We start from the raw sequence: 19855 nt of genomic DNA, 5'->3' as shown, positions 1-19855 counted from the left end.
TCCTTAGAGAACACGCTGTCCCCAAACCCCTCCTGACTCCCAGGTATATAGTGAGCCACCCCTCAGGGGCCTGGGTCAACTGCTCTTCCTGCCCACAGGTCCTGGCCTCGGGCTTTAAAAAAAACCCACCATTTTGCACCAAAGACATCTCAAGAATTCTTTTTTGGTCGTCGGCTCCAGACCTCACCCCACCAACCCTCACCTATATTCCAAAACTTCATCACTTTAACTATTTATAGAATATATAAATAAACTTAAAGCTTTCAGGGGTAGAGTTGGGTAAGCAGACAGAAGTCACTCCGTGGGGAGCAGATGGGAGATGTGAGAAGTACAGCTCACTGTCACCTGCCCCAAAGCCAGCACCTAGGTCAGGCCCAGAGGCTCTCTTACCCAGCTAACCTAAGTGCCTACTCAGACCTGCCTCCAGAGGGAGGTCTGAGCCTCGCACAGAGTTGGGGAAAAGGAATCTTAGGAGGTGGGATGACAGAGATGTCCCCCCACCCCCCACCCCGCCGCCCTCAGGTGACTCTCGGCAGTTCAGGAGGAGCTAAGGACCAATGATGCTTGTTTTGTTTTTATGTTTTGTGGGTTTTTTGTTTTGTGTTTTAGAGAAGGAGAGGGGGCAGGCAGGGACCGAGGGAGAGAGAGAGACTTAAACGGGCCCCATGTCAGCATGACCTGAGCCAAAATCAAGAGTTGGCCACTTGACTGACTGAGCCACCTAGGCTCCCCTGGATGCTTATTTTTAGGGAGTAGGAGAACTCAGCCCCCAGAGTCAGTGCCACAAAAGTACAGTCCTCTGTTTTTACATCGGAATTGGGATAAACAGCACAGCACTGCAGAATGGAGAGAACCCAGGGGCACCTGGGTGACTTAGACCCTTGAACATCTGGCTTAGATCATGATTTAAGGATCATGAGATTGAGCCCCGCATCATGATCTGTGCTGGGCATGAAGCCTGCTTAAGGTTCTCTCTCCTACCCCCTCTGCAGCTCCCTTGACTCACTTAAATAAGATTAAAAAAAAAAAAAAATATATATATATATATAGAGAGAGAGAGAGAGAGAGAGCCCACATGCTGGAAGAAGGACCTTAAGAAATACCCCAAAACCTTTTGTTTTCCTTTTCTGTTATTCTACCTACCTACTCCCTAGCACCCATCACTAACATCAAGTTTGTGGCCAAAGCTGATCTTTAAAATTGTGTGATTTCTCTTCTCAGTGTACAAGAAGCTGTTTCTTATTCCTTATCCTTACGGGATAAAGAAATGAACGACTCTTCCTACAAAAGAAATATCTGTCCTTGTAATAGTATTTAGATTTTTTTTTTTTTGATGGCTTCTTATCAGATGAGCCTGGCCTTAACAACTAGTATTTTCAGCCTGTCCTAGTCAAAGTCCGCTCCAATAAGAGTTCTGTGTAGGGAAACAAAATTCAACCAAGTAAATTTGAAGATCCAGTTGGTCTTATTAATGATTCCTGAATCAGGCAGCACCTTATCCAGCAAATAGAGGGGACAACCACTGACCTACACAAAAGAAAGGCACAAGGGCAGAGAGAGGTCATTAAAATAGAAGAAGAAAGGAATTTATTAGCAAGGAATGCATTGTTTAGGCACTGCTGGCTTCAGACAGTCCTTAGGATTGCCAGGAAAGGGCACCTGGAAGCAGTGCCTATGAAGTCCTCGAAGCCCTCGAAACATTTGTTTGTGTAGAGAAAAAGGAACAATCTGGAGAGTGGAGAAGCATTGGGAAATCAAGGAGGAGAAAGCAAGAAGCCAGTTTACAGAAAAAATGAAACTGATGGCTACGCGGGGTTGAGGTTTCTACTTACTTTCTATTTCCCTAAAATGACATGTCATGTTTCTTTCTGTCTAGGAGTTCATTGCAATGGCAGCCCTGATGTCCAGTGCAAGCTCCGGTGCCAGTGAACCCCTGAGCAGCTTCGGTGAGAGGGTGTCCGGCCCAGAGGGAGGACAGCTATTAGGGGGTGTTCTCCTGCACTGGCCACCAGCCCTCATGCCAGCTGGAGCACTGTACCCCATCCCCATGTCTGATTTCCTCTCCATTCACTCTGGACCCTCTTGCACTTTCTCCTGGTAAAGGGCCTTTCTGTTTCTCCTCCCCTGATTTTCTGCTCCCTCTCTACCAATGCCCTCAGGATGTCCTGAGGTTGGAGTCTTCCATGGTGCTGCTAACTGAATAATCATCTGAACTCCCATCTACATTTTTCCTTAGATAATCCTCACCATCCTGTATTCGATGTTCTTGATTTCTGGAAGTCACTTGTCTCACCCCAGGATTCTGGTTATCAGATGCAGGCAACTCTGCATTAGGGTTGGTTCTGCTAATCCTCAGAAGGAGAGGGGGATTCCCTATAGATTTCGTGGAAGCCAGAGTTGGGGTTCTGCAATCTCTCTCCTCTATTTGGTATTTTTAAAAGAATATTCCAATTGACAGGGTAGATGGAAGGGGACAAAATGGAAGCGGAGAGACCACCTGGGAGCCTCTGGAAGCATGGATGCTGATGGTAGCTTGAGCTAGTGTAGTGGGCTTCCAAGTGGAGAGAGGCACAGATTTGCAGGTGAAGTCAAGAGAACACGCTGCTGGGCCAGATGTGGAAAGTAAAGGAAAGAGAAGAATCAAGAGCAGTGCCTAGATTTTTGGTCCGAATGGCAATATTCCCCCTGAGAAATAAGATGGGGCTTATAACAGTGTCTGGAATTGTGAGTGTGGTGATGTATGCATCATCTTCAAGCCAAAATGGAAGGTTGTGATACAGGATTCCTCATGCAGAAATCAGCCTCCTTCAAGGGCTATGCAGGTAGGGTCCACCTTCTCGGAGAAACAGGCTCTCAAATGTGATTGCGCCCTGTTTATCCATCCCAGGGGTCCTGGCTCTGTGCTTAACAAATACTGAAGCCCAGGCCCGTACTGACACAGTAAGATGTGCGGAGGATCACTGAATACCAGTGCGGAAGAACTGCATAGATGATTTGGAGTTGCACTCAAGGCTCAGTGGTTGTTCCGAGAACAGAGTTTCTGTTGCTAGGCTGCGCTGTGCAGGTGTTAGCTGTCGACTTTCCTAGGAAGAAAATGTGCTTCATCTGGTGGAAATAAGAGAGGATAACTCCATCGATGTATGGGTTTCTTCTTTCTTTTTTGATCTATCGAAGAATTTTATAGTCCCTTCAGAGAACTGTCAATATTTTCTGGCTATAATTCTTTAATGTCTTAATTTAGAATGTAAAAAAAAATGTAGCTAGATTCTAATCTAAGGTCTTTATTTTTTTAAAGAGTTTCTTTATTTATTAATGAGAGACACAGAGAGAGGGGCAGAGACACAGGCAGAGGGAGAAGCAGGCTCCCTGCGGGGGGCCCGATGCAGGACTCGATCCCAGGACCCCGGGATCATGACCTGAGCCAAAGGCAGACACTCAACCACTGAGCCACCCAGGACCCTGAAGGTCTTTAACTTTAAATGAAGGTATTCTGTTCTCTCTTGGGTCACAATCCCTGACAGGATTGTCACACATAGGAACTAGAAAGGGATGCTTTGTCTTTCTGCCCTGGCATCCCTTTTGTACCTCGCAAGGATGGGATGGTTTGTATGACCTGCCCACTTGACTCCTTAATGGAAAGAGGAAAAGTTCCATTTTGAATACAGTTTGGGGAAGGAACTCCCACTGAGAGGTCCCAAAGTCAGATTTCGTGTTACTTCCTGCATGGCTCTGATGACCAGCTACCAGCAGCAGCTCTGAGTTCTCTTCTTGAACTATTTTGTTTCCTCTTCTGTGGGCTACTTAGCTATAAGAGGTAAGAATAAGAAGCTCAAGAGAATCCTGGAAAGTATTTGGCCCTTTCCCAAGCGCTGCAAGAGGAACCTCAGGCTGTCTATAGACTTTCAATAGGCTTCTATAGAAGGGTGCTGAAGTCACTCACAGGAGGGGAGCCTCAGGCAATAGAGGAGGGGGTTGTATGAGGGGGACAGGGGCCCTGCTGGGGAAACAGCTAGAGGTCCATCTTAATGCTGTGGCTTCTGTTTCCTGATATCCAAGGGCTTGGATCCCAAGACTGCAGAGACTCACAACTGAGACTTGTCTTAGTGGGAAAGACTGGAGCGGGAAAGAGTGCAACAGGCAACAGCATCCTTGGAGAGAAAGTGTTTCATTCCAGCATCGCAGCAAAATCTGTCACCAAGGTCTGTAAGAAAGGGAGCAGCAGGTGGCATGGGAGAGAACTCATCGTCGTGGATACGCCTGGCATTTTCGACACCGAGGTACAGGATGCTGACACGTGCAGAGAGATTGCTCACTGCATCCTCCTGACCTCCCCGGGGCCTCACGCTCTGCTCCTGGTGGTCCCGCTGGGCCGGTATACTCAGGAAGAACGCAAGGCCATGGAGAAGATTCTGCAAATGTTTGGACCCCGAGCTCGGAGGTATATGATTCTCTTATTCACCCGGAAAGATGACTTGGATGGCATGCATTTCCAGGACTACTTAAAGGATGCTTCAGAAGATATCCAAGAGCTGGTGGACATGTTCCGGGATCGCTACTGTGTGTTCAACAATCGAGCAACAGGAACTGAGCAGGAGGCTCAGAGAATGCAGCTACTCACCCTGGTCCAGCGCGTGGTGATGGAGAATGAAGGAGGATGTTACACCAATAAGATGTTCCAAAAGGCTGAAGAGGAGATTCAGAAAAAAATCGAAGTGTTACAAGAATTTTACAGAGCAGAGCTAGAGAGACAGAGAGTGCAGATAAGAGAGGAGTTTGGAGAGAAAATCAGAATGCTGGAGGATAAACTGGAGCAGCAAAAACGACAGGAAGAAATGGAGATGAAGTTGGCAGAGAGGGAGGCTTTCTACGCTCTAAAGCAGCAGAATGCCAGAAATGAAGTTGAGAGTGAAAGTGGGATACTTGATATCATCATGAAAGTACTGGAGATGGCTTTCCATGTTTTCTTCTACCTATTTAAGGAAGATTAAACTGAATGAAAAGATCTCCTTATTCCCTGTGTGTTTCCTGGTGGTCTTGCCCCACCTCTACCTCCCAACTTGTTCACCAAAGTCAGAGTGCTCCGAGTTGTGTGTCCCAGGCTCTCCCAACTAAAGTGTGTAATAAAGCTCACTGTCAGCAATTGGTAGAGGTCTGGTTGACTTAACAGAGGAGGGATAAATTCTCAGTTTGTGGAACTCCAAAGCAGAAAGTACTGATGCCCTCTGCCTTGTGAATTCTTCAAAGAAGATGACCTCGAACTTTCTCTATTGCTCCCTCATAAAAGTTTCTCCTCTAGATTCTTTCTAGATTGCTGGATCATCTCCCTCTGCTGCTTCTACCACTTATTTTTGCCCTTAGGACATAGTGAGGATAACCTTAGCCATAGGGTTGGTTAGAAAGATCAGTTCTGTGTGTTGGGTAATCTATAGATGGAGATACTTATAGAACTCTTTCCACATGATTGGAAATATGTGTTTAATTATATTTTTACAGAAGGACTCAAATTGTTCCTTACCATCTGCCCCCTGAAGAACAATGGAGCATCTGGAAAATAGATCTCTCAGAACTCAACTAAGTAAAATTCCAGAAAGAGTGGATGAAAGAGATTCAACACATAAGAGAGCAATGTTCAGACATCCAAAGCAGCTCTTTGACCAACCTCAATGCAAAAGTATTTGCTGAATAACCACTTTTCCTTGTGAAACCAATTGTTGCCATCACATCTTGATTATTTACTGCTTACTTATTGCTTTGGAGGTCATCCCCACATTGCCCACCCCCACCCAGTTGAATTGTTTGTTTACTGTTACTACAATAAATCTTTTCTGTTCTCTCATATTTGTATAAAATTGGAGTCCACTCTTTCTTGGAAAATACCACTGCTATATCTTCTAAAAACACAGGGATGAGTTTCATTTTTTTTTTGTAAAATTTCAAGATGATTTCGGAACTAGTCTTCATCAACCTTCAAGACATCTCTCCTCCTCTTTCCCGGAACACTCCAGCCACAGTTTCAGCCCCTCCACCAGTCCAACACCACATTCTCCTTGATTCATTCATTCTGCACTAATAGAAATCATGTGTAACCAAGATTTCAGAGACCTTTCTGGTTTTCCTGGTGCAAAAATTCCCCTTTGTGATATGGATAACAAAAGTAAGAGGTGCCTCTATCCCTTTTCTCCTGGGTACTTCTCACCTAATCATTTCTAGGGCTTCCCAAAGCACATTTCCATGTTCTACCAACATGTCCTGGTGGAGATATGTGACTTATGCCAACTCTCCTTGCTCTGCCATCTTGAAATTGGCAAGCCACTTTGCTTTGAATGAAGGTTTAAATATAAAACTTAAACCTTAAATATAAACCTCCCTTTAAAGCAATGTAAACCTTCATTAAAGCAAAGCAAAGCAAACCTTCCCTTAAAGTTTAAATATGCCTCTCCCTTATTTTCCCAAACCACAAATGAGTTTGGACTGTACATTTACTAAAAGTTAGCAAAGGCTTGAGGATAAGAGAAGCATAACACAGAAAACTTACATTTTGAAATAGCCACTCAGAGGGAGACAGATTTGATTGCACTCTGCAGAACATAGGTGCACTTTGAGTGTACCGTTTCCATCATTGGAGTTTCAGGCAAAATTCCATTATGAATTTAACATCCTGTTGTGTTATGACCTTCTGTAAGCAAATATTTCATCAAAGAGCCACGTATAGCTCCCCAGAAAAAGTAAATGCAGGCTTAATCTGAAAAAAATGTCTTTAAGTGATTCTTTCCAGTATAAATACATTCGATTGTTCTCACCTTTGCCTTCAGGCTAATGCTGTAGGTGGAGCAGAGAAAAGGTTCTGCTTCTGAAATGCAGGGGAAGATGAGAGGCCCACATGAAGTACCCTGAGAGCAGTGTTACCCATTTGTCTACCAGGGTAGAAGACAGAGAGGAGGTCCTTGATAAATACTACACACTGTGGTTCATACAATAGGAAATGAGACATGGCATATTCCCGTCCCTTGAGTTTTAGGAGTTTATAGCTTTTCATCCATTCATTAATATTCATTGATTGTTTTACTGTGGGGTAGATTTTATATCATAGAAAACATGGAGAATCTAGAGATAAGTAAAACCAAGTTCCTTTTGAGAATGGCTTCACTCACTCAGCATAAAGATTTTGAGACTCATCCAAGTGGTATGTGTCCATAGCTTGTCTTCTTTTATTGCTGGTTAGGATTCCATTTGATGGATGCACCACACTTTGTCACTTCTGTACTTAGTCATCTTCTTTTTCTTCCTCTTCTTTTAAAGGATTTTATTTATTTATTTATTTGATACAGAAAGAGAGAGAGCACAAACAAGGGGAGTGACAGAGGGAAGGGGAGAAGCAGGCTCCCCACCAAGTAGGAAGCCCCACACAGGGCTCGATCTCAGCACCCTGGGACCATGACCCAAGCCAAAGGCAGACACTCAATCGACTGAGCCACTCAAGTGTCCCTCTGTATTTAGTCTTCTGCCCCTAATTGATTTTTCTCATCTCACTGCATTGGCTAAAACCTCCATCATGATGCTTAATGATAGTGGATGGCCACACTTGCTTTATCCTGATATATCTTTTGTGATTTCCAGTGAAGTGAGGCACTGTCTACAGTAGTATATAATGTGTGTGTGTGTGTGTGTGTGTGTGTGTAGAAACATTTTAAGAAAGTATTCTCCAACCACTTTTTTCTTGAGTGAATAGCTATCATATTATTTGCCTGAATGACTAATATGTTTTGTCAAGGCTTTCAAAAAATCATCTACGGAAATAACCTTATGATTCTTTTTCCTTCTATCTATTAGTAAGGTGAATGATATTCTTAGATTTTCTAATAACAAACCAATTTTTCATTTCTGTTTTAAATCCTATTTGGTCTTGATGCACCACATTTAACAATGTGGTGCTGGAGTCTATTTGCTAATTTTTGTGTGTGGTATTTTTGTATTGATACTCAAGAGAAATAATGGTTTATAGTTTTATCTTTTTGTATAGTCTTTGTCAGGATTAGGTATCAATGCTATACTTCTTTTTAAAAAGCAAATAGGGAAATTTTCCTTAATTTCCAATATTCTGGAACAATTTAAAGAGCACTAGGATTATCTGGACATTGAAAGTTCGGAAGGATTTCCAAGAAAAACCACCCAGCCCTGGTACTTATTTTGTGGCCTGGTTCCTGAATGGCTTTCTCTATCTTTTCCATGTAAATTGGTCTATTTCAACTTTATCTCTCTGGTGGAGACAGTGCTGGTGATCTGTATTTCTCTAGAAAATTATCCATTTCATCCAGGTCTTCACATTTATTTGCAAAGAGATCTTAACTTTTTAAAATTTCCTCTAATTCAGGGATCATTACTTCTTATCATTTTGAAAATTTCATTTGTGCCTCTTCCCCTTCTTCTTCTTCTTTTTTTTTTTAAGACTTTATTTATCATGAGAGACACAGAGAGAGAGAGAGAGGCCGAGGCACAGGCAGAAGGAGAAGCAGGCTCTATGCAGGGAGCCCGATGCGGGACTCGATTTCGGGTCTCCAGGATCCCAAACTGGGCCTAAGACAGAACTAAACCGCTGAGCCACCCGGGCTGCCTTCCCTTTTTTTTTTCTTGAAAAAGTTAATAGTTTTTTTTTTTCAATAAACAAGAATTTTAATTTGTTAGCTAGTTAGTGTTTTGTATTTTCTACTACAGTGATTCTTGTTTTTATCCTTATTATTTGCAAACTTGAGCTTTTCCTTTGGTTTTACTTCACTGGACTTTTCCAATTTTCTCCTGAGGTGGGAATTGAACTGATTCATTTCCATTATTTTTATTGAAATAAGAAGTCTTGGGTACAATGCATTTTCCTCCCCTCATTTCTCTAAAGGAGTCCCAGATCTGTTGCTAGATAGGATTTTCGTTATCATGGTCTTTAAGAAACTCTAAAGCCTCGGTTAGTATTTTTCTTTTCAATGAAAGTTTTTTAGTAGAAGGTGTTTTAACTTCCAGATTACTGTTCAAAATGATTTCTAGTATTATTGCATTGTGGTCATAAAGTTTGTTTGTGAGACTTCTACTTCATGGAACTTTACTGATGTGTGCTAATGTTTATTAATACATAATCAATTTTTGTGAATATGCCATGTGTGTCTGTAGAAAGAGTATATTCTCTGTTATTTTTTTAAAGATTTATTTTTATTTATTTATGATAGACAGAGAGAAAGAGAGAGAGGCAGAGACACAGGCAGAGGGAGAAGCAGGCTCCATGCCAGGAGCCCGAAGCGGGACTTGATCCGGGGACTCCAGGATCGCGCCGTGGGCCAAAGGCAGGCGCGAAACCGCTGAGCCACCCAGGGATCCCCTATTCTCTGTTATTATAGAGAAGAGACTGCATTCTCAGTATAGCCATGAGATTTATTTTCTTTTTTTAATATAAATTTATTTTTTATTGGTGTTCAATTTGCCAACATATAGAATAACACCCAGTGCTCATCTAGTCAAGTGCCCACCTCCGTGCCCTTCACCCATTCACCCCCACCCCCACCCACCTCTCCTTCCACCACCCCTAGTTCGTTTCCCAGAGTTAGGAGACTTTCATGTTCTGTCTCCCTTTCTGATATTTCCCACTTATTTTTTCTCCTTTCCCTTTTATTCCCTTTCACTATTTTTTATATTCCCCAAATGAATGAGACCATATAATGTTTGTCCTTCTCCGACTGACTTATTTCACTCAGCATAATACCCTCCAGTTCCATCCACGTCGAAGCAAATGGTGGGTATTTGTCGTTTCTAATGGCTGAGTAATAATCCATTACTTTCTTCATTACATTGTTGACTCTTCTACCTCTTTATTTTTTGCCCACTCGATTTGTTTTGTACTGAGAATGGTGTATTGAAGGCTATTATTATTTTTTTTTTCTAAATTTTTATTTATTTATGATAGTCACAGAGAGAGAGAGAGGCGCAGAGACACAGGCAGAGGGAGAAGCAGGCTCCATGCACCGGGAGCCCAATGTGGGATTCGATCCCGGGTCTCCAGGATCGCGCCCTGGGCCAAAGACAGGCGCCAAACCGCTGCGCCACCCAAGGATCCCTTGAAGGCTATTATTAAGGCATTCTTACTCATATCTCCTTGTATTTTCTGTAGTTTTTGCTTAATAAACACAGCCACTGTGCTCTGGGTGTGCACATTTTCTTTTTTTTTTTTTTAAATTATACTTTTTCATTTATATAGAGAGCAAAAGTAGGGGGAGGGGCAGAGGAGGAGGGAGAGAGTGACTCTCAAGGAGACCCCACCCCCCGCCGAGCATGGAGCCTGATGTGGGGTTCCGCCTCACAACCTTGAGATCATGACCTGAGCCAAAATCAAGAGTTGGACGCTTAGCCTACTGTGCCACCCAGAGCTCCAGTGTGCACATTTATCTTAAGCATTATATCTCTGATACAGTTTTGTGAGCAAGGACAATGAGATGGGGGAATTTTAATTCTATTTTTAATTCCTCTTGAGTTAATAGTTGCTTTTGTAGGAAAGATTCTTCAGCAAGCTTATGCAAATGAGCCCCCTAGGACTTTAAGTCAATTGCTTCTTGTGGAGCAGTGTACGTAGCAAAAAGTAAACATAGCAAAAGTAAACAAAGACTACATTTAATATAAAGAGAAGATGCAAAAAATTTTATTTTTCTAGTCTTTCCTATCTCCTATCCATTACTTCTAGGGAAAAACTATAACTAAACATTTAATCTTATTTAAAGTAGCCCAATCTGATCTGTTAAAGAGACCTCTCAGACAGTGTTCAGTCTCCCTATTTAGGTGACTTCGATATTCTCCTCCCCTCCCCCCAGCTATCACATTTCTCTCCTTCAGTGGGTGATAGATGTCTATGTGGTATTGGAGTTTCTTGAGAAAGTTAGGGTCCCAATCCTCAGCCGGTCTCTTCTACTCGTTGGATAATGTCCTGCATTTCTCAGGTTGTTGAAGTCCTTCAGGTACCCAACAAGGAGTCCACAAACTGGTGCAATCCAGAGTTAATCTCTCAGTTTAGGCAGTGCCCTTTTGGGGCGCTCCTTGGCTGGCTTCACCCCACTTTGGTTCTTGCTCATCTAAAATTCTCTATGGCTGATCTGGCAGGGACTCTCATTCAGCCTTGGACTATTAGCTGGAGTGCATTTGGCCGCATGTGAGAGAAACTTCACCAAAGTGGCTTAACAATCAAAGGATTCAAAGTTGATAGGACAGATGGTGATGTAACTCTCCAAAGAATTTGACACCTTGATTTTTGTCTCCTTACCTTCTCCACCATCCTTTGCAAGTAACTTTTGTCTCAAAGTAGCAAGATGGTTGCTTCACTTTCAGCCTCCCATCTGACTTACAAGAAGAAAAGAAGAGGGAACAATAAGGAAGACGGGATGTTACTTGTATTACAAAGCAAAGCAAACCCAGAAATCTCCACCAGGACTTCTGCTTCTATCTCTGGATCATTTGGTTACCACAGCCACATGAAACATTGTGCAATTTAGTATTTCACATGACACATCGCTTTTTTTAAATTAAAGATTTTATTTATTTATTTATTTATTTATTTATTTATTTATTCATTCATTTATTTAAGAAAGAGACAGACAGAACACGAGTGAGGGAAGGGGCAGAGGGAGAGGGAAAAGCAGGCTCCCCACGGAGCACGGAGCCCCAGGGTTCTGGGATCATGGCCTGTACTGAAGTCAGATGCTCAACTGACTGAGCCACCCAGGCACCACATGACATATCACTTTTGTAAGCACAATTGTAGTTTTGTTAGTAAGCAAGAAGGGCCAAATGGATAACACGCACATGACGAGCAACATGTGCCATATGTCGCTTGGGCGAATCTGCTCTACACCTCACTTCACAGTGACCTTGGTCTTCCCCCATGGTGAATTCCCTTGACAATCTCCCAACCAAATTTTCATGTAATTCTCAACTCTTATTTATTCACGCATGAACCAAGGAAAAGACAAGAAAATAAAACCTCAGAGCTTGAGTCCCGTTCCAAAACCAACAGAGAGGTTTGTAACAGACTAAATATCCTGCAGTTAAACTTTGGATAAACTATGAAGAATCAAATACTAGAAGGCACTGGAGGGCAACCAAAACCAGATAGAAACTAAAGATATTTCTGTCCTTGAAACTACAACAACTATACCCATGTTTAAAAGGCTTCCCCCCCCCCAAAAAAAAAGCCTTTCCCCAAGGGCACTCCCTAGACCACAGGTCAAGAAGTGACTAGAGCTCAATTATCCTGTATACTTCTTGCTTCTTGAACCTAGAGAGGCAGAATTTGGGAAACACATCTCATTGCTTTATTCTCCTTTCTTTCTCTCTGTTGTTGTTTCTTTTTTTTTTTCCCCCTATAAGACAATGGAGTATTCCCAACTCTTATTATCTGGAAATCTACTATATAAAATGTCACTGTTCAGCCAATGAGACATGGGCTTTGTCGTGCAAATTGGGGAAGTGAGAGAATATAGACAATTGTTCTAAAGAAACACCCTGCATTATAAGGTGGTCATCTTTCAACAAAACCCTACTACTATTTTGTTAATATTAGAAGCTGATTTTATTTTATTTATTTATTTAAAAGATTTTATTTATTTATTCATGAGAGACACAGAGAGAGAGAGAGAGGCAAAGACACAGGCAGAGGGAGAAGCAGGCTCCACGCAGGGAGCCGGATGTGGGACTTGATTCCGGGACTCCAGGATCAGGCCCTGGGTGGGAGGGAGGCAGGCGCTAAACCGCTGAGCCACCCCGGGATCCCCTAGAAGCTGATTTTATATTTATTAGGTGGAGGAGGCAAGATGGCAGAAGAGTAGGGGTCCTGGTTTCATCTGGTCCCCCAAATTCAGCTAGATAACTATCAAACCATCCTAAACACCTATGAACTCAACCCGAGATCTAAGGAATGAACGGCTGCAACTCTACGAATAGAAAAGTGACCACTTTTGGCATGATAGGAGTGTGGAGAAGAGAAACAGAGGGGATATATTGGAAGATAAACGGGGGTAGGGAGGGAGCCTTTGTAAGCCAGCTACAGGAAAGTGATACAGCCCTGGGGCTCAAAATCAGGACCTGCAGAAATCTGCTCTTGGGAGAGCTTTCCCCGCCTGAAGAGTGCTCAGTGGTGAAACGGGGCCCACTCGCAGGCCGGCCAGTGAGGTCTCAATATTTCCAGAGGTAGAGAAAGAACAGGGGCACCTCAGCTGGCAGAGTTCCCAAGCGCTAGAGCAAGGAAAGGGGTTTAGGCCTGTTGTGCCGTAACTGCAACCTTCCCACTGAGGGGACCCTCTCCGTGCTGGGTCCCTGCAAAGGCCTAGAGCGCAGCGCATCACTTTCATCCTGGAGAGGCAAAGCGGGCGCGCACTTGACCGGGTGAATGTTCTCGCTGTCAGGGCCCTGCAACGGCTACAAGTGGGGCAACCCTCCGCTCCCTCCGGGGTGGGCAAAGAGAGTATGTGCACAAGAGGGCAAAACCTCTCCCTGCCGAGGCCCTGCAAATTGTACACATCAGTGTCCCCCTCACCTGTCCGCAAGGAGGATCTGAGTGAGTGGGCACTATAGGAGTCTGCAGTTTGGCACGCGCCAGGATCTCTCAGCTCCGAGGCTGGAGAGCTGGGCGGGCCGTTTCCCGCCCCCCACCCTTATACCTCCAATAGAGAGGCGAAAGCCTCCAAGGACAAAGACCTCACATGGCAAACTGCTTACACTGAGCCTGGCCACCTGTTGTCCCGCCCAAGCATGAACACCTGTGAGCCAGCATAGCAGGCCCCTCCCACAGAAGACCAGCTGGAAGAGCAGGGGAACAGCAAGTTTACAGGGTACACAGGACAGGAAAGCTCTGGGACTAGGGGTGAAATAGTACATAGGACTCGAGGTTTCTCTCATGATTTATCTTTCAGGTTAAAATTTTTATTCTTTCTTTTTTCCCATCTCATTTTATCAACTCCTTGTTTTTACTTTTTTCTTTTTTAACTTTCATATTTTACAATTATGTGTTATAGTCTTCATTTTTGGCTTCCTCTTACCATATTCAATTTTATTTTGTATATATGTAAAATAAATAAATATATAAATATAAATATTGAATTTATAAATATATAAATTTTTGCTTCTTTTTTATAATTTTGGAATTTAGTACCTTCTAACATATAAACAAAAATACACTCAGAACCAGTGGACTGTTGGTCCACTCTGTGAGATTATATACTCTCCCCTCCTCCCTTTGTCGTTGTTTCTCTTTTCTGTTTGTTTTTCTTTTTCTTTTATCTTTTTCTTTTATTTTCTGCTGCCTGACCTCTTAAGAATTGTCCAGTGTGTATTTTGCTTAGCTTGTGGTTGGTATTTTTGACTCTGCTCACTTGAACAGCCATTCTACACAGGAAAAAATGACTGGAAGGAAGAATTCACCACAAAAGAAAGAACTAGAACTTATACTCTTTGTCACAGATCTAATGGATTTGGATTTATGTAAAATATCAGAGATAGATTCAGGATTACAATGATAAAGTTACTAGTTGGACTTGAAAAAAAACATAAAAGACCTAGAGAATCTCTTAGTGCAGAAAAGAGATCTAATCAGGCCGAAATTAAAAATACTCTGAGATGCAATCTAAACTGAATGCTCTAACAGCTAGGGTAAACAAAGCAGAAGAGAGAATAAGTGACATAGAAGACAAGATGGTGGAAAGGAAGGAAGCTGAGGAAAAGAGAAAAGCAACCCAAAAAGAGCCCATGAGGAGAGGCTCCGAGAAATAAGTCATAGTTTGAAAAAAAAAATCCATATTATTGGAATTCCAGAGGGTATGGAGGGGGGGAGGACCAGGAAGTGTATTTGAGCAAATCATAGCTGAGAATGTCCCTAATTCAGGGAAGGAAATAGGCATTCATATCCAAGAGGTAGAGAAGACCCCTCCCAAAAACTGATCAACACCCTGACATATAATAGTGAAGTCTGCAAATTTCAGAGATAAAAAGAAAATCCTGAAAGCAGCCTGAGACAAGAGATTCCTAACATATAGGGTGGAAAATATTAGATTAACAGCAGACCTATCCACAGAGACCTGACAGGCCAGAAAGGGCTAGCATGATATATTTAGGGTACTAAATGAGAAAAACGTGCAGCCAAGAATACTTTCTCCAGAAAGGCTGTCAGTCAAATGGAAGGAGAGATAAAAAGCTTCTAGGACAGACAGAAACTGAAAGAATATGTAACCACCAAGCCAGCCCTGCAAGAAATATTAAGAGAGATCCTATAAGCGAAGAGGGAGCCCAAAGAAACAGAGATAATCTGCAGAAACAGGGACTATACAGGTAATACAATGACATTAAACTCATATCTTTCAATAGTTACTCTGAATGTGAATGGGCTAAATGCTCCAGTCAAAAGACACAGGGTATCAGACTGGATAAAAAAGCAAGACCCATCTATATGCTGTCTACAAGAGACACATTTTAGACCTAAAGACACCTGTAGACTGAAAATGAGGGGATGGAGAACCATTTACCATGCAAATGGACCACAGAAGAAAGCTGAGGTAGCAATCCTCATATCAGATAAATTAGATTTTTTAAAAAGATTTTTATTTATTTATTCATGAGACACACACAGAGAGAGAGAGAGAGAGAGAGAGAGAGAGAGAGGCAGAGACACAGGCAGAGGGAGAAGTAGGCTCCATGCAGGGAGCCCAATGTGGGACTCGATCCCAGAACTCCAGGATCATGCCCTGAGCCAAAGGCAGATGCTCAACCTCTGAGTCACTCAGGCATCCCTAAGTTAGATTTTAAGAAAAGATTTTATTTATTTATTCATGAGAGACACACACACACAGAGAGGCAGAGATATAGGCAGGGGGAGAAGCAGGCTCCTTGCAGGGAGCCTGAGCAGGCCTCGATCCTGGAAACCCAGGATCAAGCTCTGAGCCGAAGGCAGGTGCTCAAATACTGAGCCACCTCAGTGTCCCCAGATAAATTAGATTTTAAACCAAAGACTGTAGAAAGAGATGAAGAGGGATACTGTATCATACCTAAAAGGTCTATCCGACAAGAAGACCTAAAAATTATGAATATTTATGGCCCTAACGTGGGAGTAGCCAATTATATAAACCAATTAATAACAAAGTAAAGAAACACATAGATAATAATACATTAATAGTAGGAGACTTCAACATTCCACATCCCACTCTCAGCAAAGGACAGATCATCCAAGCAGAAGATCAACAAAGAAACAAAGAAATAAGGGCTTTGACTGGACCAAAGGAACTTCATAGATCTATACAGAACATTCCATCCTAATGCAACAGAATACACATTCTTCTTAACTGCGCATGGACCCTTCTCCAGAATAGACCACATGCTGGGTAACAAATCAGGTCTCAACCGATACCAAAAGATTGTGATTATTCCCTGTGTGCTTTCAGACCACAATGCTTTGAAACTAGAACTCAATCACAGGGAGAAATTTGGAAGGAACTCAAACATTTGGAGGTTAAAGAGCATCCTACTAAAAAATGAATGGTTCAACCAGGAAATTAGAGAAAAATTTAAGATTCGTGCAAACTAGTGAAAATGAAAGCACAACTGTTCAAAATCTTTTGGATGCAGCAAAGGCAGTCCTAAGAGGGAAGTACAATTCAATACAAGCCTCCTTCAAAAAATTAGAAAAATCTCAAATATGCAAGCTACACTTACACCTAAAGGAACTGGAGAAAGAATAACAAATAAAGTCTAAACCAAACAGGAGAGAAGAAATAAAGATTAGAGCAGAACTCAATGAAATAGAGACCAGAAGAATAATAGAACAGATCAACAAAACTAGGAGCTGGTTCTTTGAAAGAATCAGTAAGATAGATAAACCCCTAGCCAGGCTTATTAAAAGTAAAAGAGAAAAGGCTCAAATTAATAAAGTCATGAATGAAAGAGGAGAAATCATAACCAACACCAAGGGAAGACAAACTATTTTGAGAACATGTTACGAGCAACTATTTGCCAACAAATTAGGCAATCTAGAAGAGATGGATGCATTCCTGGAAACCCATAAATTACCAAAACTGAAACAAAAAGAAATAGGAAACCTGAACAGACCAGTAGCCATCAAAAACCTCCTAAGAAGCAAGAATCCAGGGCCAGATGGCTTCCTACTCTCCTGAAGCTGTTTCAAAAAATAGAGATGGAAAGAAAAACTTCTAAACTCACTATTTGAGGCCAGCATTACCTTGATCCCAAAACCAAAGACCCCATCAAAAAGGAGAATTACAGACCAATATCCCTGATGAACATGGATGTCAAAATACTCACCAATATACTAGCCAATAGGATCCAAGAATACATTAAAAGGATTATTCACCATGACCAAGTGGGATTTATTCCTGGGATGCAAGGGTGGTACAACATTGGTAAATCAATCAAAGTGATAGATCACATTAATAAAAGAAAAGACAGGAACCATATGTTCTTCTCAATTATAAGTTTATGTGTAACACTAGTAAGGGTGCTTACGGCTAACTTTTGCATTGCAAAACAACAACAATATGTGCTAGAACAGTTGGAGGGAAATTTATTTCTACCTAAACAACAAAGCGGTGTTTCATGGTGAAATTTTTTACACTGCTCCAGTTTTTAAATTTAAGTGAAAAGTAATTATAATTAAATAAAAATTTCAACTTCCTTTTTTCAGGTGTACCAGCCACATTTCAAGTGTTCAAGAGCCACACGTGGCTAGTGGCTACCATTGAATATTGCAACTTCTAGAAAATACTCAATTATTTGGAAATAGTTCTAAATAATCCAGGAATGAAAAGAAGACATCACAGAGAATATAGAAAATATTTCAAACTGAATGATAGTGAAAAGAGAATATACAAAAATTTGTGAGACATAGATACACATGTACAGAGGAAAATTCCTTTTTTTAAAAAAATGTATTTATTTATTTTAGAGAGGAGGGGGGAGGGGCAGAGGAAGAGGAAAAGAGATACTCTCAAGCAGACTCCCTACCAAGTGTGGAGCCTGACAACCCCCAGACCAAAAACCCAGTGGAAATTAAGAGTTGATGCTCAATTGACTGAGCCACCCAGGCACCCAGAGAGGAAAAATTCACATCTTTCTATCCTTATGTTAGAAAAGAAGAATTAGGGTAGCCTTGGTGGCTCAGTGGTTTAGCGCTGCCTTCAGCCCGGGGCATGATCCTGGAGACCTGGGATCGAGTCCTGCATCGGGCTCCCTGCATGGAGCCTACTCCTCCCTCTGGCCTGTGTCTCTGTGTCTCTCATGAATAAATAAATAAAATCTTTTAAAGAAAGAAAAGAAAAATTTAAAATAATTTATAGAATATTGTAGATAATACGTCGACTCAGGATATGACTATGTCCTGAAGCATATTGAGTTTGTTTTCCCAGGGACTTAAATTACTGGCAGATTGCTTTGATTTTGGGAAGGCTTGGTTTAAACATCACTAGCAAGGGATTACTTAGGTCTTGTTCCTCTTTTAGGGCAAATCTCTTTGTTCTGGTATGGTTTTTACTTATAAAATATGACCTTTTCACAGTATTTCAGTGGAACGTTTGATGAACTAGAATCTCAGATTCCATCTGTGCTGCCACGGGCAACTGCTGACATCTGTGACCAACTCTTTCAGGCTTCCAGAAAAAATTTCCCCTGGACTCTCTGGGGATTACAGTTCCCTATAATGTCTGCCTGCATTTGGTCACTTCCCAGTACCTTCAAACAATTGTTGTAAAATTATTATTATTTTGTATTTTCTACATAGTTTATAAAGTGTTATTACAGGAGCACTGGGACTTGGAAACCTCCCCTGAGACTTGAAAGAGCTGCTCTGACCCACCGGGTAGAAAACAACCTTGTATGCATTGAGCTCTTCTAGTTGCCCAAATCCCTATCTTTGATGCTTTGCTCCAGTGGAGAGATGTTTCAAGAAGGAACAAATTCTAAAGGTGGCTATTTTCACAGCCTTAGCCAAGATGACCCTCCATCCTCAGCCCACCCCCATCTCCATCCACATCACTGTTTTCTTATAGGTACATAGATGTAGAGTTTCCAGAACATACCCACACAAGCCTTCCCCATTCTCTGAGGCTGAGAAAGTGATGACAGGGGAGCAGCATCTATCCCTCCTCCTGAAATGTTATAGGAGTTTTCTCCCCTAACTTTTAATCATAAAGGAGAAAAAAAACCCCACCATATTTGATACAATTTAAACCAATTCTTTTAGGCTTCTGAATGAATGGCATGGTTTCAGTGACTTGCCATTTAGAGCCACTGACTGTCTTTGGCCAATTCTTATATTTTCTGTTATGAAATTTAACCAAGCTAACAGTTAAAACAAGATCCCTTAAATTAAAGAGATTAATCTTCTAATGGAAATGCAAATGATATTAGCTTTTATTCAATAGCTCTGAAGTTGCAAGTCTATCCACTTAGAAGTACGATGGCCTTGATCTATTTACCCTTGAGGTGTCTACCAATCCTTCTAAACTTAATGGAAGACAGGGCAGCCCGGGTGGCTCAGCCGTTTAGCGCCACCTTCAGCCCAGGGCGTGATCCTGAAGACCCGGGATTGAGTCCCACATCGGGCTCCCTGCATGGAGCCTGCTTCTCCCTCTGCCTGTGTCTCTGTCTCTGTCTCTCTCTGTGTCTCTCATGAGTAAATAAATAAAATATATTTAAAAAAAAATAAACTTAATGGAAGACAATTCCACCTGGAATGCCCATAGGTTCTTTTCTGAAAAGTAAACAAGTTATTTTAACTCTCACATGGAAGAATAGATGCCTGAGAATAACAAAGGAAATAGAAATCCGTTGAGGAGGA

The 19855-nt window shown here is 41.9% G+C and overlaps 1 protein-coding gene across 3 annotated transcripts in view; it reads left to right on the top strand.

The window, feature by feature from the left end:
* The window catches only part of GIMAP4 (GTPase, IMAP family member 4), a 33396-nt gene extending 27560 nt beyond the window's left edge, over positions 1-5836 (top strand). For all 3 annotated transcript variants that reach the window (XM_077849710.1, XM_077849711.1, XM_077849712.1), the window contains 2 exons: positions 1877-1946; positions 4057-5836. In XM_077849710.1, the coding sequence (XP_077705836.1) occupies positions 1877-1946; positions 4057-4988 (1002 nt within the window). In that variant the 3' untranslated portion in view covers positions 4989-5836. The remainder of the gene's footprint in view (positions 1-1876; positions 1947-4056) is intronic.
* Positions 5837-19855: the final 14019 nt, after the last annotated feature.

The sequence above is a fragment of the Canis aureus genome, chromosome 15, assembly GCF_053574225.1.
Source record: "Canis aureus isolate CA01 chromosome 15, VMU_Caureus_v.1.0, whole genome shotgun sequence".
Taxonomy (NCBI): Eukaryota; Metazoa; Chordata; class Mammalia; order Carnivora; family Canidae; genus Canis; species Canis aureus.
Note: the sequence above shows the minus strand (reverse complement) of the source record. Positions and strands in the feature narration are given on the sequence as shown.